Source organism: Heteronotia binoei, chromosome 9, assembly GCF_032191835.1.
Source record: "Heteronotia binoei isolate CCM8104 ecotype False Entrance Well chromosome 9, APGP_CSIRO_Hbin_v1, whole genome shotgun sequence".
NCBI classification, from domain to species: Eukaryota; Metazoa; Chordata; class Lepidosauria; order Squamata; family Gekkonidae; genus Heteronotia; species Heteronotia binoei.
The window spans coordinates 89535461-89553907 of NC_083231.1; the positions used below are offsets into that span (position 1 = coordinate 89535461).

General features: G+C 41.1%; 1 protein-coding gene across 10 annotated transcripts in view; it reads right to left on the minus strand.

Annotated features, from left to right (window-relative positions):
* The window catches only part of NPNT (nephronectin), an 80900-nt gene that overhangs the window by 50440 nt on the left and 12013 nt on the right, over positions 1-18447 (minus strand). For 6 of the 10 annotated variants that reach the window (XM_060246970.1, XM_060246977.1, XM_060246972.1 and 3 more), the window contains exon 3: positions 2391-2441. The exons of the other annotated variants lie outside the window; for them this stretch is intronic. In XM_060246970.1, coding sequence (XP_060102953.1) covers positions 2391-2441 — 51 coding nt within the window. The remainder of the gene's footprint in view (positions 1-2390; positions 2442-18447) is intronic. 10 annotated transcript variants of the gene reach the window in all.

Here is an 18447-nt window from a genome sequence, read left to right on the forward strand (position 1 = left end):
GTAGTTTCAGGTGGGTAGCCATGTTGGCCTACAGCAAGATTCAAGTCTGGCAGCACTTTCAAGATCAACAAGATTTTCAGGGTATAAGCGTTCATCAGTTAAAGCTCCCTTCCAGAGACTGGCTGGGGTAGTTCATATAAATTTCAAGAGACAAAGTTGGGCCTTGAGAAAAATACCAGCTTATAAACACATTATAAAAAATTACTGACATTCTAATTGGATAAAGCAAATTATGTGGGGCTTAGAAACTAATCCAACATTATTAAAAGCTATACCTGTGTAAATACTTACCTAAGGAAATGTGGAAATAAGGTGGAAGCATGGAAATAAGCCCTACATTTGTTACTACATCTGTGGCTAGAAAGGAACCCTCTGCTACAAACAGCTTCCTTACTGGCTGGTTTCTGCCATCTGGCAGTTATCATATCTGTGAAGGGGTAGACCTAAAAAGTAGTGTCTGAGAATCTACTTTGTATGCAGAAGATCCTGGGGTCTCAGCTTAGTTTGGAAAAGGTATGTCTGACCAAATAACAGATCTTCATACTATCAAAAATATGCACAAGACCTAGGCTTCCCAATCCCCAGGTCCCAGCAGGGGATCCCCTGGTTTTACAGGCTTCCCCCCTTCCCCAGCCAGCTGGCCGGCGGGGGAAGCCCCACCCCCACAGCCATTATGCACCTCCATGAACGATTCCCATAGGGAATGATGGGGAATTGATCTGTGAGTATCGGGGGCTCTGGGGGGGCTGTTTTTTGAGCTATAGGTTCCAAATTTTCAGTATAGTATCTAGTGCCTCTCCCCAAAATACCTTCTACGTTTCAAAAGGATTGGACCAGGGGGTCCAATTCTATGAGCCCCAAAAGAAGGTGCCCCTATCCTTCATGATTTCCTATGGAAGGAAGGCATTTTAAAAGGTGTGCTGTCCCTTTAAATATGATGGCAAGAACTCCCTTGGAGTTCAATTATGCTTGTCACACCCTTGCTCCTGGGTCCGCCCCCAATGTCTCCTGGCTCCACCCCCAAAGTCCCCAGATATTTCTTGAATTGGACTTGGCAACCCTAACAAGACCCAAAATCCATTTGCTCCCTGAATAAGGGAAGGGAGCATAACTCAGATGTTTTCAGGGCTTGGGATGCTGGGGACAAATATGTAACCAAAACCCTAGTCCATATCATTGGGTCCATGTCACTGATGTCCCTTCTCTGCCTGAAACCCTGGAGAGCCACTTTCAGTCAGAACACACAGTCATGAGCTAAATAGTGTTGGGGTTTGACCTCTGTTCAATGGACCAGTCTGTCCAACAGAAAGGTAATGTGTCTTACTGTATGAGCCTTAATTGTTGGGAATAGATCCAAGAACCATAGGGCTTGGAAGATACAAGCCTCCCATCAAGTTGGAGTTCGGGGGGCAGGTTGTGTGTAGGGCCGCCAACTGTGGGTTGGGAAATACCTGGTGATTTTGGTAGTGGAGCTTAGGGAGGATGGGGTTTGGGGAGGGAAGAGAGCTCAGCAGAGTATAATGCCACACAGTCCACCTTCCAAAGCAGCCATTTTCTCTGGGGGAACTGATCTTGGCCATCTTGAGATCAACTGTAATCGTGAGATCTTGAGGTGCCACCTGGAGTCTGGCAACCCTAATGTGTGTGTGTGTAAGAAAGAGAAAAGAAAACACACTTGTAATGCTGTAATCTCTCACACACATATGGAAAGGAAAAAAAAGAGGTCCCCTGTGCAAGCACCAGTCATTTTCGACTCTGGGGTGACGCTGCTTTCACAACGTTTTCATGGCAGACCTTTTTACGGGGTGGTTTCGCCACTGCCTTCCCTGGTCATTACACTTTCCCCCCAGCAAGCTGGGTACTCATTTTACCGACCTCGGAAGGATGGAAGGCTGAGTCAACCTCGAGCCGGCTACCTGAACCAGCTTTGCTGGAATCGAACTCAGGTCGTGAGCAGAGGGTTCCGACTGCAATACTGCAGCTTTAGCACTCTGCGCCAGGGGGCTCTCTCACACATATACACAGTTGTAATCTCTCTCTCTCTGGTATTGGGTTGCAGATATACTGCTGTACAGGAGGGTTACTTTGCTTCCAGTTGTAGAACACAAATATAAATGTATAGTTATAAAGAAAGCAAACATTGTACACTGTAGGATCAGTTTCTCTTTTCTTTCAAAGGCAACTAGACCAGAAAAAATGCTGTCCCTGGAATTTCTCACCACCCTCGAAAATGAGGCATGTGCAACACTGTTCACCTTCCTAAAAAAAATGATTAAGTATTTCCCCTTGAATTTATATATAGTTCTCATGCCCCCAATATGATCAGAGAGGTCATGCCTCCACAAACACAAGTTGTGCCACAATTATTTCAAGAAATAGGTTCGGCTAACCTTTGGGTTGGCACCTTATCCTGGCTATTCTGTGCCTTAAGACGTAGAAAGCTGCAAAACAAATGTCCATAAAAAGCAACTCCAGCTTTTTGTTTTATTTTTCCTGCAAGGAAGTTGATTTGACTTGGAATTTTATCAACTTTGCTACATTCTTGAAGACTTACACACATTCAACACTTTTTTTTTTCTGGAATAAAAAATAAACTGCAACACATTTAAAAATAGATATATATTATGTCATTATCTTGTTACAAGACATTTGCAAATAGATGTTGCGATAGTGGCTAGCATGAATGATGTTATACTATTCTTGTCAAGACAGTTCAAGAATTCCAGTGAAAGAGTGGATGGAACAGATTTTTGTTTTTTTATCTGAGCCAAGGTCTATGCAATACTTTCATCAGAACAGCATTTTTTTTAGCCTTTAAAGAGACAGCATCCTTTCATATCTATTAAAACAAATGTTTCCCCCAGTGACATAAGAAGAGCTCACTCTGGGTGCTAAATTTGGCTGAAGTCACAGCAACATTTGCAACTATTAACAGCATGAACTGTTAAATACACTAGTCATCTTTTAATTTGGGGTTTTACTAAACCTATGGGATAAATTACATTAGATGAGAAATCCATGCTTCTCTTTCCCAATTTATAAATATTCTGCAAAAGGGGTCAGATAGATGCTAGACAGGGTGCAGTCAGAAGGGTACTTATTTTATATTTATAGTGGAACTGTTTAGATGATTCCTAGCATCAAGTTTTGTGGAAAAAATTATTTCAATTGTGCATTATGGTATCCAAGTGCTAATTCTGTAGAATCTTTCTGAAAAAGTTCATTTGTCTATGGGTGTAAAAGAGCTCGCTGCTTGTTTGTTAACTGCAGCTAAGGCCAGCAAGGGATGAGCTTATCATGCCCCTTGATGGGTCTCACAAAGTTTGGGATACATATTCCTGAAAAACTGTCCCATCAGAAGTAAGTGAATTTAGAGAAGAGTGAACCAGAGGCATTTCTGGATTTGGTTCTGGTTTATTGTTCAACCAGAATCTCATCACATAAGGCCAGCGAAATATTATTTTGTTGTGCTTAGTTGTTGCGGTACACTGCACTATTGAGAGAGAGAGCCAGATTGGGGTAGTGGTTAGAGCATCAGACTAGAATCTGGGAGACCCATGTTTGAATTTCTGCTCTACCATAGATGCTTGCTGGGCGCCAGTGTCATATTCTCAGCCTGACAGATTTCATAGGGTAGGTATGAAGATAAAAGTGGGGAGGGAAAAGACAAAACTGCATTGAGTCCCCACTGGGGAGACAGGCAGGGTACAAATTAAGTAATTAAACTGAGGGTTCAAATATGTTATTCTGCCATGAAGTTCACTTGGGGAGCTTGAGCCAAGCACACTCTCAACCTCATCTATTTCTGGAAAGGTGGGGGCATGGATGCTAAACTGAGCTACTTGGAAGATAACTGGTAATAATAATGTAATAGGATTATTGATCATAACTGATGATTGTATAATTTTGTTGTTACTAGAAAGATCCCGTCTCTTTTCATTTCCCTGAGGATGAAACATTTATTTGTCAGTTACTGGATTAATTTACTAAATCAATAGGTCAATTTAGTCTTTCCTGCATTATTATTAATGCAGTTTCTTTTGTCAGATTAACTTTTATCTCGTGTTTTAAAATGATGGTAAATGAAGAGTGATGGGTTGTTGTTTTTGTTATAATAGCAGTGGTACCAAAGCAGAATTACAGATGAACATCAAGATGGCTAAAATAATGACTACTGGAGAACTACCTAAGTTTGATTATAAATAAATGAAAATTGTTCAAGATTTTCTATTCCTTGGCTCCATTATCAACTGAAAGGGAGACTGCAAACAAGAAATTGAATGGAGACTGAGACTAGGAAGGACAGCCATGAAGGAAGTAGGAAAGCTGCTTAAGTGTAAAGATGTGTTGATAGTGGCCAAGGTCAAGATCATTCATAATATGGGTATGAAAGTCAGACAATGAGAAAAGCTGACATGAAGAAACCTGATTCGTCTGAAATGTGAGGTTGGAGAAGTTTTACAGATACTGTGGAGAGCCAAAGAGACAAATAAGTAGGTTCTAAATCAAATGAAGCCTGAACTCTCCCTAGAAACTAAAATGATTAAACTGAGGCTGTCGTATTTTGGTCACAAGAGTCGCTGGAAAAGACAATAATGCTAGGAAAAGAGGAAGACCCAACATAAAATGAATTTATTCAATAAAGAAGGCCTCAGTCTTCCATCTGTAAGACCAGTGCAAGGTGGTTATTTATTCATAGGGTCACCATAAGTCAGAAATGACTTGACAGCACTTAATATACACACAGCCACAGAAGGGTAAATGCTGCTGCGGGGGGAGGGGGGAATAGAAATCTGTTACTCAATCTTCTGTACCTTTTTTTCTTCCTCAAAGATTTAATAGCAAGCGCAGGGAAAGCCTGATCCAATAGGGGACTACTTAACCCTTCTGTCATGCTGGGTTTTTTTAATAGGCAACTAAGATCAGAAAAATTGGGGGGAAGACTTATCTCCACTGTGATGCAGACACAATTCAAATACCCCCACCTTTATTGTGGCTGCCATTGACCCTAACAGAGAAAAAAGCAGAATTAGTTCGAAAGATTCAGCTGTACAGCAGAATCAGTTCGAAAGGTGATCAGAGCTCTTAGTTCAAGTGCAGCTGGCAACAGAAGCAGCTGTTGGAATGTCCATACATGGAACATCAGGTGGTTTTGGTACCAGTCTTGTCAAAAACCTACATGACACAGAATGTTCAGTGGCATAACAAATACCTTCTCTTCCTCTATTTCCTGAATGTTTTAAATGATCAAATATTAACATGACCAATGTGAGAGAGGCAAATTCAATCTGTGGGCTAGACCAGATGTACTTATCAGGCAAGGTAGCAAAACTTCTTTATGTTTTTCTGAAAGGTGTATGTCTGGGTATTAAGTTCTATTGCGATAACCCATTCTAACTGGTAGCTTAAGATTTTTATGATGCAATCAATGTAGCTGAAGTCCATTTTCCTTACCTTTTCTCATTTGAGCTATAACTTGTGAACTGAGTGGCTAATTTCAAATTTTAAAGTACTTTTGGAAAGTTAATAAATTCCCACTACAACTATCTAATATTAATAATGCCTCTATCCATTACAGTGATATAAGGCATAAATCAAGTAAAAAGTCAATTTTTTTCCATATTTTATACTGTTTATTGCATAGGATGCTCTACCAAATCCAGATAGCCACTGAAAGTATATCACACAATTACAGTTTATTCTTTTGCCTTTCCAATGAGCCAAAGCATGAAGAAATTAATTTTGATATGCCATGGCTGGGAATGAGAATGGATCCATGTTCTATGTGATTTTTTCCCAATGTAATTGGATAACTTAAGCTATATGAGTTCAGGAACTGTTCAACATGCGTATGTTTTTATTTACAAATGTTACACTATCATTTCACAACTGCTAACATTTAACATTTTATTCAACCTATTTTTATATTCATCTTCATTGTAATAATCTTCTGAGCCCTTGTTCAATTGCCAAGTCCACTTTTGTTTTTACCTGGTTGTTACATGTTGATAGTTTACACACAGCAGAGCATGTAAGTCCATAGGACCCGCTGACAGTAATGTGCACACTTGTATGATAACATCTCCAACCTGCAATTGGTGTGGGTGGATCATACATCCAACCAATTACAAGACTGCAATTTCTGTATGTCATCCATCAGCTACCTTGATGACATAAGAAAGCTTAAGTTAACAATCAGAATGGGTTATCACATCGAAACACAATACACAGACATACACTTTCCAGCAGGGAAAAACAACATAAAGTTTTTCCATTTACCTGATACCGATATGTAAATTTATGACTTTTAATCCACTGAATAAGCAGGACCAGAGAGCCACCATGGTATCCATCCTGCCTGTCAAACATTTAATGGTGTTCTAGGCCACTATGGAAGAAATGCAATTGGGGGAGAAAGATTTTAAAGATAAAGAGGGCATATACGAATGGCTCTGTGCACCAGCATACACAGCATCGATTGCCACGTTTGCAGCTAAGGTACAAATGTATGTGTTAGATCTCATGGATACATTCCATTGCTGGAGTAAGCCATCACCATTAACTGAATAGATCTGCATATAACAGTACAACTGCAGCAACAGTGGCAAGTCAAAAATAGATAAACTCAGGCCCCAAACAGGCTCAAGAAGTTGACTGAGTTTTAGAAAGACAGTTAAATTTCATTAATGCCTGCAATCTCTGACTTTAAAACCAAATATAGCTTTTTAAAAAGTATCTGAAATCTTAGGTTAAGGCATATTGGAGGATGATATTAACTATTATGTGAAGGGAATAACAGGCAACAGTTTTTATGGGATTAAAGGGATGCTTTTGTGGTGGATAATGTCATCAAGTTACAGCTAACTTGTTTTTTTAGGCCAGAGATGGGGGGAAAGTGGTTTGCCATTGCCTCCCTTTGCACAGAAACCCTGGACTTCCTTGGTGGTCTCCCATCCAAGTACTAACCAGGCCAACCCTGCTTCGCTTCTGAGATTGGGCTTGCCTTAGCCATCTAGGTCAGAGATGCGTTTTCAGAAAGAGAACTGGTAAAGGTTGCCATTAGTAATGCAAGTGCAAACCATGTACAGATCTACGTCAGTGTACTAAAACAATTGTGCAGGGTGCTCTTTATTACTTAACGTTAGATCTCTTGGGTGCCACTTCTTAACAAAGGACTTGCAACAACCAGTTTTGGGGCTGTAGAAATTTTATGGATTATTAACAAATGTCAATTATCAGTAATGCTAACTTGTATATTTTCAGTAATGCAAACAGGTTCTCTAATACTGGCTCTGAATTTTGATGTCGTTTGCCTCTTTTATTAAAAGAAGCTGCTGACCTTAGCATTAAAATGCACTTTTACTTTTTATCTTCTACAAATGACAAGTAAATTCCAACAGATGTAGAAAGGATACCATTTCATTAAAGCACAACGTTATCTTCTTGCACTGTTTTGCTAAAATACATCATACTGTTTTAAAACAACACAGAGAATTAATCAAGAATAGCAGAACCTTTATTCTTTCTGATTGAAAACCATAACAATGCAGTTCTGTATTATAACATATTTTAAATATTTACATTTAAATATAAAGACTCCAGACATTAATCCCAAATTGTATAGCTACTACTTTCTATAAGATAGTGTCTTTGAAACTAAAATTTAGGTTTTAGTTGGAGCTCAGGTTCAGATGCTTTAAGTTATTATACAGACTTGCATTTATATTTTTTAAAAATCTTGAACTCTAAATGACAAGAGGTGTATGATTTCATGAAACCAGAAGTGAAAGGATTTCTATGGGTAATGCCCCCCCTCCCCTCAAAAAATAATCCCCACAATTAAATGTTAACATGCATAAAAAAGAACATCAATAATTGGAAATGGCAGAATTTTAGCATGTGTTTTTATTCTCCAAAGCATAAAAGAGGAAGAGCAGGTTTTATAGCATTTTTGCGCAGCTGTAGCAAGACGGCAGACACATGCAAAGCACTTAGTGATAGCAACCTCTCCAGCACCCTCTGCGATGACCTATGCAAGGCCCGCTACACTTGGCAAAGCAAAGCAGTCGTTCTAGGACTTAACCCAATAATTTCCCCACTCGTATTATTATTCCTCAACTATTGGGGCAGCAGTTTTCAGGCTATGCTCCAGTAAACCTTGGGATTTCTCAGAAGGGTACTGGAAGTTCCTGGACAGTCAGCAATAGGGTTAGGAAATACCTGGAGATTCTGGGGGTAGAGCCTGGGGAAGGCTTGGTTTGGGGAGGGGAGGGACCTCAGCGGGGTATAATGCCATAGAGTCCACCCTCCAAAGAAGCCATTTTCTCCAGGGGGACTTATCTTGATTGTCTAGAGATAAACTATAGTAGTGGAGGTTGGCAACTTTAGTCAGCAATTAAAGAACAAGAATACTGGGGGGGGGGGGGGGGGGATTTCTCTTGTTCCTCACCACTAATCTTTCTCTGTCAACAGTCCCAGAATAGTTATAGGACTATTCTAGCTGAGTATACATATTTTTATCCCATATTGTCATTTTATTTTCACAATTCCAAGCATAGGTTAGGCAGAGAGATTGAGTGGTCCAAGGTCACCCAGCAACCTTCATGACTCTGGATCTGAACCCAGATCTTAGTCCAACACACAGCTCATTAAACCCACTGGCACATGTGGGTGGGATGGGCAGAGCATGTAACGTAACAGCAGTAGCATGGGTCAGATCAAGGAGCCGGGGAATCTTTGACCTTCCCTTAATCGCTGTCTTTCCTTACATGTTGCCAGGTAACATTATTTCTAATTTCAAAGCATTGAAAGGGACCTCAGTTGCTGCTCTGCATTAGACATTGTCTCAACAGTAGCAGTAAATACCAACTTGCTAGTAAAATGTGTCTTCTCCCACTGGTTATATCTCCCACCTACTCACCTGATTGTTTAGTATGGCCATTCCTTAGGAAAAGGGGTGTCTGACCTGACTCAGAATTGGGCAGAGGCACAACCTATGGACAGACCTGGATTGAGCAGCATTATCTCCAAGTCAGGGAACATTCTGTGGTTATAATATGCCAGTTTGTTTTGCCATTCCCGAGACTGTGCCTGCTTGCTAGGATGGGGTCATAACATGTTTTCACCCTTCCACCCATTAACACTAGCAAATGGGCAGTCAGAGGACCAAACGCTGAGACAGCAGCAGTCCCGTGTTGTAAAGAGCTGGCAGCCACCCCATACTCAAAGCACATATACATATATGCATGCATGCATGCACATTCTATGTGTAAAAACATTCTTAATCTAGTGAAATAAACATAAATATGGCCTTGGCCCAGTTAATGACATTCAATTTAAGTTTCAAAAAATTACCTACAGAGTGCTCTGGCTTTTCTTTAAAATGAACGCCCTCCACGCACTATTTCTGCATTCCAAATATGAAATGGGACATTGCAGTTGCACATATAGCATAGCATGACTTAGTGAACACCAATATATAAACAAGCAGCAATCAGGCATGCAGGCAAGCCCAAAGCATTTTCAACTTAGCAAAACAAAACAGAAAAATCCAATGATCTGGGCTTGCACCAGTGGTTTCCAAACCACATTCCAGGAGACGTGGATCCCCCTGGAAGCTATCAAGGGCTCCCAAGTTAAGAGACTGGTAATGGCAGGCAAACCATCTGAATGATGATGTCCAACGACTGTCTCCACCAATGAGGTTCTCCAGCAATGATCAGCTACAAAGGTTGGTTCTAAGGCTTGATTTTAAAAGTGATGCTGGTGAGGCAAAAGATGCCATGGGTGAAATTTGGCATCCACTCAGTGTCCTGTTGAATGGGCTATTACTCATGCAAATCAGCGAAGTGTGTTTTGTTTTACAGAGGGCTGCCAACTCTGAGAAGGAAACTCCTGGAGATCTGGGAATACAGCCTGGGGAGGGTAGAATTTACAAAGGAGAGGAAGCAAAGCAGGTCTGTTATGCCATGGAGTCCATCCTCTGCAGCTCTTATTTTCTCCAGGGGAACTTTGCAGTCTGGCGATCAGCTGTAATTCCAGAAGAACTCCAGACTTTGCCTGGAGATTGGCAACTCTTTTTGTTCACCAGCACAACAGAGTAATGAACCATAAAGATCTCTGACACATCAACTATGATGGTGTAGCCACTTTGTCCAGATTGCAGCACAGTTTACACAAGATGCTGAACTCATGTGAAGTCACACAGGAACACATCTTGCTTTGTCAGGCTCATACTTAAAGGCAGCTTGGTTTTCCATAGGGTGATGTGAAACCCAATGGCCAGGGCTTCTTTTGTAGAAAAGGCCCAGCAGGAACTCATTTGCATATTAGGCCACTCCCATGACATCACCATTGTTTTGCATGGGGCTTTTTTGCAGAAAAAGCCCAGCAGGAACTCATTTGCATTTCAGGCCACACGCCAGACACTAAGCCAACCAGAACTGTGCTCCTGTGTGTTCCTGCTAAAAAAAAAAAAGCCCTGCCAATGGCCCGTGTCAGACCCTGCAAACAAAACATGCACCTTCTCCAGAGCAAAAGAATCCCACGAGAAAGGGAAGTTGAAAAATCACTCGCTTATACAGCTACTGAACAAATCACCAATCTGTCCCCTCTTCACTCCATCTCTAGAATGGCAGTAACAAGACTGCCTTACAGAACTATTATTTTGTTCAGAAATGTATATGCTGCCTTTCCAGTGATATACTTGAAATGGATCATGAGTTTAAAAAAAACCCCAACCCAGCAATACAATGCATTTTTAAAAGCATAAAATTATCAATATCAAAAAGGCAATACATGAAAAAGCCTAAAGTGGTATCCACAGAACAGCCTGATCTCCTCAGATCTCAGAAGCTAAGCTGGGTCAGCCCTGCTTAGTATTTAAACGGGAGACAGCCAACAAAGTCCAGAGTTGCTATGCAGAGGTAGGCAATGGCAAATCAACTCTGAACGTCTCTTGCCTTGAAAATACAACAGAGGTGCCTTAAGTTGGCTGTGACTTGACAGCACTTTCCACCACCACCACGGAACAGCTCTCTGGCTAGAAACAACCCTCAAAAACTATTTTAAAAGATGAAACACTTCACTTTTTAAAAGTGTTTGGTCTTGGCACCTTGGGGACAAACTACACATTGCAATTTATAGCATGTACAGATTGGCTTTAACCTGACTTTGGTTGACTGTCAGATGTTAGGAGTGGGAGAAAGTGTTTTCCAAGTGTATGGGACCCTGATTCGGATTGTGACTGTGGGACAGGGGGGAAGAGGCTTCAACTTTCCCCCTGTGCCATTTTCCTGGCCCAAAACTGCCCTGAGAGTGCTGTTGCCTTACTGGAAGCTGCACATGTACATACCCTCCAATAGCACCATCCAGGGCTATTCTAGGGTTGCCAGCTCTGAGTTGGGAAATTCTGGGAGATTTGGGGGTACAGTCTGTGAAGGTGGGGTTTGGGACGGGGAGGGACCTGAATGGGGTATGCTACCACAGAGTCTACCCTCAAATTCAGCCATTTTCTCCAGGGGAACTGGAGATCAGTTGTAATTCTGGGAGAGCTCCATGCCTCACCTGGAGAGTGGCAACCATATGCTCTTCTGTATTTGGAAAAAAATGGCATGGTAGGGGAGGATGAAGCCTCTTTCCCACACAATGGCCACAACCCAAATTGGGGCCTTGAGCATTTAGGAAACAAATTATCCCACACTTGATATCTGTCAGAGACTAAGTCTCAGGTGAGGGGAACCCAGACCCTACACATTACCAATTGTAATATGCAGTTTGGGCCCAAGGGGCAGTAACTTCAGGGGGAGGGCATTCCAAAGGCAACAAGTCACCACTGAAAAAGCAGAACTATCACTTTCCTCTCCTTCAACCTATTAAAAATGATATATGACTAATCAACAGCTATGCCTGTATGCAGCCTGCTCATTCACCCTGCTCCTTAATTGTCCAGCATGGCAGAATGCTAATAAAATTATATTCAGATGCAGCAGCATCCCATAAATATATGTGCATGTGATAGCTAGCCACTTAACATACGGTATATTCCAAGCATTGCTGACTTCTAAAAGGGGTAATTTTTCAACTGGTGCAAAGCAGCTGTCAGCACATGGCCAAAGAGATGCTGGACCTGTCCTCCAGCCTTCCTACTGGGAGATGGATGGGACCAAAATAAAGAACAGTTGCTGCTAATATGAATGATATAATCAGGCATTTGTGGAAAAAGTCACAGCTTATTATGCACTTATCTTCCTGCTGCTACATCCCCCTCCAATATAAGACATCTAAACATTTATTAGATTGGCCCAGGGGCTGCACTCACAAACCTAGCCTGTTTCTGGGTTTGAATGTTTCCTCTTTTGCCCCACATGGTTTGTATGCACCTGAAGACTGCCTAGTTTCAGAAGCCTTTCACTAAGTGCCAACATTTGAATGAGGCCACGTCAACAAACTGGAATTTGTTTCTGAGTAATCTTGGTTTAGAATCCCAGTTTGTGGGCAGTAAATCTCAGTTTCTTAAAGCCTTTACATAAACTGGAATCAGATAAAAGGAATTAGATAAAAGGTTTCCTGAACCAGGAAGTTGCAATTGTGTCCAGAGAGAGGAGAGAAAGAGCATGCATATGCAGCAACAGACCAGGATCATGAATCACATTCGTCACAAATTTCAGTTTGTTAGTGACTTCTGAAAAGGACCAACTCTTCTTCTGAATAGCTCATACTAGGTACACAGTTCCACATATTTGGAAAGCATCATCTATACCCAGGGAGAACTTCGAAAATGAAAGGGAGTGTGCTATTACAATAAGAAATGCTATTAAATGAGGATATTAACCTATAGAAAATTTTGTGAAAAATTCAGACTGCCTGCTAAGTGGACAGAAACCTTTCCAATCATGAACAGCATGCTATGTAAAGGCTTCCATTCTTCTTAAACATGAAATGAAAATACTGACAGATATCATATTACATATATCAAATTGGAGGGTGTATTATTCACCCTGAAAGGCACTAGGTTGGTTTGTTGGTTTTGAATATAAAGCCCTAGAGTATACTCCAGCAACATGTTCAATAAACACTAACGCTCGGATGTTTTCCATATTTTGCTTCTTGTTTCTGCCAAATATATATCACACCCCTTCAACATGTCTTCTCTCCATATTATTTTTCATAATACATCTGATTCCTTTTAAAATGCTTCCTCTATTCTCCACTGGATTTTAATTTACATCTTAGATGTTCTCTCTCTTTCATTTTTGGCATTTATCCATCTTTCTAAAAAGTTCTCCTTTTGGATATCAGAAATCTTAACTCTCCTAGTTATCCCCAATCTATTGTAAAATGTTAATATATAATCTTTATTAACTGTCCATAGGACAATACAGTCATGAATTTTTTCTCCAAATTATTGTTAAGAGTATTTCTCCTTCCTGCCATTATGAATGGCTGCATATTTGAGGGGAAAGGATGAAAGAGGGAATCCCAGTGGCAGAGGTAAAAGAAAGAGAGAGAGAATTTATGGAGTATGTGTCAGGGGTAAGAAAAAAATATATATGTGAATGGATCAGAAGGAGAGACCAAAAATGGGGGTTTGTCTCTCCCAGATCTCTTCCACATCTGATTATGAGTATGCCACTGAAAGGGGTTATAGTCAGGCAGACAATGAGCAGCATACACTTCTATGGTAGTAATGGAGTGATTCTAGAAACCCATGATTATGATGCATAATTCACGTTACCACTTGTACCAACACTAACAACATCTTTTCTATTCCTGAAATCTGAGGCTAGACTCAGCAATAAGGGACAGCTCCCAGTTTTAAAAGACAGTCCTGGAACTTCCCACCACAGTTGCCTCTCCAACTTCTAGAACACATACCATGCCGCATGCCAAGTCCCAGCAGGGTGCACTTTCTTTCAAATTCTGCCCAGCAATATGACATTTTAGCCACTGGCTTTCAGGTGTTCTCATGTGTAGTTACTCACAGAACCTCCAACAACCTAATATTTCTGAGCAAATGTCAGATGAAATACCCTGGCATTGCATCACCAATAATGAGGCTAGCAGGGCTGAATTTTATGAGAACTTTGTGCTTACAAAGAAGAGTTAACATTCTCAATCCTACAACCATTCTATAAATTAAGCAGATTCCACTACCACTATACACACACTCATCATGCTGGTTGTTTTCTTTCCTCTCTGGCATACATGGCAAGTCCTCCTCTTCCCTCAAGTACAGCTGGATAGAAGGCAAAAGGGTAATCGCAGCTCCAAGCACATGCAAAGCACAGCATGATCAAACCAAGCATGGATCCTTGCTGACTTTGTGCCATACAAATTTGCTGACAGATGATGTAGTGATGGCCACAGGAACAAACAACTTTAAAAGGAGACAGGCTCATGGAGGATAGGTCTAACAGTGGCTACTAGACGTTGTGAATGTCCATGTTCAGAGGCATTCAGCCACTGAATCCCAGTGCCAGGCAGCAACATCAAGGGAAGGTCTTGGTCTCTATGCCCTATTTCTGGAGAGAGGAACTGGTTGGCCACTATGTGAGACAGGATGCTGGAATATGAACTACTGGTCTGATCCACCAAGATTCTTCTGATGTTCTTGTATGTTACAGATACTTGCTTAGAGTTGCCAACTGTAGGTTGGGAAATTCTTGGAGATTTGGGGATAAAGCCTGGGGACAGAAAGCTTTGGGGAGGGAAATGAGAGTGGACAGAGAGTCCACTCCTCAAAGCAGCCATTTTCTCAAGGGAAACAGATCTCTGTTGATTGGAGATCAGTTGTGATTCCAGGAGATCTCCTGGTTCCAAGTGGAGGTTGGCAACCCTATACTTATTTATTGTGACCTAGACAAATTTCCACCCTTCTTTGGAAAAGAAGAGCCATGGAAATGGGACTTAGTAGACTTTCAAGCCTTTCAAAACTTCATATCTCTTCCTGAGAGAAAAGGAAAAATATGGCAAAGTTTTGGCAACCTCATATTAATCTGGCTACCAAGGCTTTCAAGAATTTATGGACATCCATTTGTTCTGCTTATTCCATACTGAGGGGCAAGAAGCTATGGAGGGCACTTAAAGCCCTTGGGAATCTTATTGTACCACCACAGGTACAATCCAAGTTGGATTGCAAATGACACCAGCCAGTCAAACCACAGGTGCTTCAGAAGAGAGAGAGAAATCAACCTTTGAACACTGGAAGCTGCCTTATACAAAGTCAGAGCACTGGTCAATCAAGGTCAGTAGTACTGTCTACTCGGGCCACTAGCAGATCACCAGGGTATCAGATGGAATATTTCCACATCACCTGATCTTTTTAACTGGAGATTTTGGGGGCTGAACCTGGGATTTTGGCATGCAAAGCAGATGCTCCCCCACTAAGCCACAGCCCACCACATCTGTGGCTATAGCACAGCCTTCCACAATGCTATTCAAGGGTATTTCTTAAAATTCTAAATTAGCAACTCTACAGCTATTCCCTCCGAATTGTGGAAATTTATTTTATTTGTTTGGTCTTATCTACAAGTTCCCTCTCTCTCTGCATGAGGGAGAGTACCTGTTTTCATTGCAACAATGAAATCTTCCAGTAAAATGAAGTTAGATGCAACAGCGAAAGAGCCAATGAGGTGAACAGAAGAATGAGTCAGACCAAGCCAAAATTCACTTCTATCAAAATATGAGGGGGAGTTTTACCTTTAATTGCCTTTAGTTGGAGCGGAAGAAGGCTAACATATGTATGTCTTAATTTTGGAGACTTATCCAAGTCTTTTTCAAAGAGTGGCAACACCCGGCCTGAACAATCATACTGAAATAAAATATATTTATGTGGCTGCTTAGTATCCTAGCACACAATCCATCAAAATGCTGCCTATTTTGTTCATTTCAGTAATTTATTTATTATTAGATTTATATCCTGCATAACTTTCCTACATGCAGGACTCAGGGTGGCTTACAACTGACAAAATATACAATAAAACAGCATTTGCATATAAAAACTAATGTTTCTATAAATCCAATATAAATCCAATAAATTCCCATAATCCAATAGTTTTAATCATAATCCAATAGTTTTTAATCATAACTCAGTTTGTATTCATCCGATGGTGTCACACATCTAGTCTCTCAGACTACAGGAACAACTAGTAAAACATGTCCATACCCTAGTCGCAGTTGACAGCCTAGGGAACAAGAGAAGGAAGCAGAGGAGAAAAATATCAACTAGGGTGATGGAAAATAGGAAGGAGGGGAAAAACTCAGAGAGGCCACTGATTTCTCTGTCGCTGTCCTCAACCATAAGCCCAGTGGAATATCTCAGTTTTACAGGCCTTGCAGAATTCAGCAAAATCCAACAGAGCCCAGATCTTGCTAGGAAGAGAGTTCCACCATGTATGTACTATTATGTTAGTTTGTTAATTAAACTTCTTGCCACTTGCCTCCTCCCATGAGACAAAGAATGGAGGATTTTTCAAAGAAGTCACGACTCCTACCCAACACCAATTTTCCCCAACCCTTTCCCCTGAAGAATGAATCCCTCCACCTACCATACACTGAAATCACACTAAAATTTGTCATTGTTTTAAGCTGCATTCATAAAAGCAGCACCACATGATTTTGAAAATCTAAACATTTTGTTCAAATGAGAATGCAGTTCAGTTGTTCTAAACAGTGGAAAATTGCACTATGAAGTACCCTTATCTACTAGCTTGGTGTGGTTAAGTGCACAGACTCTAATCTGGGAGAAACAGATTTGATTCCCCACTTCTCCACATAAAGCCATCTGAGTGACCTTATGTAAGCCACAGATATTACAGAGCAGTTCTCTCAAGAGCAGTTCTCTGAGAACTTTCTCAGCCTCACCTACCTCACAGGGTGTTTGTTGTGGGGAGAGGAAGGGAAGGAGATTGTAAACCATTCTGAGACTCTGAGTGAAGGGCAGGGTATAAATCCAATCTCTTCTTCCCTAAAGGCATGTGTAGGGTAAAGCCAGGCATGTCTCCAATTGAGGGGTCTCCTCCCAGACCACAGATAAATCCATCAGAGGAAGGGTGGGAAGCAGCCAAGCATCCCATACCTGGATCCAAATCCAGCTGAGAGCTCTGCTTTCCCTGGCTTCCAACTTCCATTAATGAAGCAATCAGGAGGAGGACAAGAAGCAGCCAGTCATCCCTCAAGTGTGCCTCTCTCCATCTCAGTTCACAACCTCCTCCAATTTTGTACTGAACTTTATAATTTTCTTCCTTATTGTTTTCTTTCTATAACTCTAAACACATTTGGAAGCCAATTTTGAAAAGCAGGGCAAAGGTATAATGTCATAACTGCTCCTCAGATATATATATATATATCATGGCAGTCTACTAAGCTATCAGCAGGTGCTATTCAATGGAGGTGAAATTAATGAGCCACATAAAGGCAGAAACGGCAAATTAGGCACTCTGATGGGCACTGATTTCTAGCCTCGATGATTCATTATTGCTTGAATGCTGTTTACCTTAGTTACCTCGCATTGTGAAACTTCCATTAAAAAGCAATGGAAGATTTACCATGACTTTAGAAAGTACCGGACTGTACCCACAGCTAAATTCGTTGGGTTTTTTAAAAGAATGCTGGGTATCAATTTTCCTGTCTGCAAAAAAAGGAGATACTGAACTAGATAATATGACATTTAAACCCAGATTTACAAAGGCTGGCTAAATGCATGTATATCAGGAGTTAGAAACCTCACTGAACTTGTGGCACTACTAAAATTGTGAGAAAGGGCAGAGCGCAATCACAAAATGGCTGCCATAGAGACATAGTTCCAAAATGTTCAGAGGTTCTAAGCCATGTATTCTCCTATAATTTCCATATTGGTGAATCTTGATGCCACTGGGTCCTGAAGTAACATATACTCCAGTGAGGTGGAGAAAAGTAAAAAAAAAAAATAGCTGTTTGCTTTGGGAAGAAGCAAATGGGTGCCAAGAAACCAAAACCCATTGGTGGGCATCATTGTTGTACATAATCAGAAGTACCCTTTTTATTCACTGAACATAAGAAGAGCCCTGCTGGATCAGACCTATAGTCCATCTAGTCCAGGATTCTGTCTCACACAGTGGCCAACCAGCTCCTCTGAGTGGCCAACAACAGGGCACAGGAATCAGACTGGTACTCACCTTCATAGACATTTGTTCATAATCAAAGCAGATAAAACAATCCACAGCTATATGACTGTGAATAGTGATTAGGCAAGTCTGGAACCTAACAGGATCTAGCTATTTCCCTCGGAAAAATTTCAGGATAAGACAGGTGCTCATAATGGAGACTAGGATTGCCAGCTCTGGGTTGGAAAATACCTGGAGCTTGGGGGGAAGGGAGGTTTGGGGTCCACCCTCCAAAGCTGCCATTTTCTCTAGGTGAACTGATCTTGATAGTCTAGAGAGCCACTGTAATACAGGGAGTTCTCCA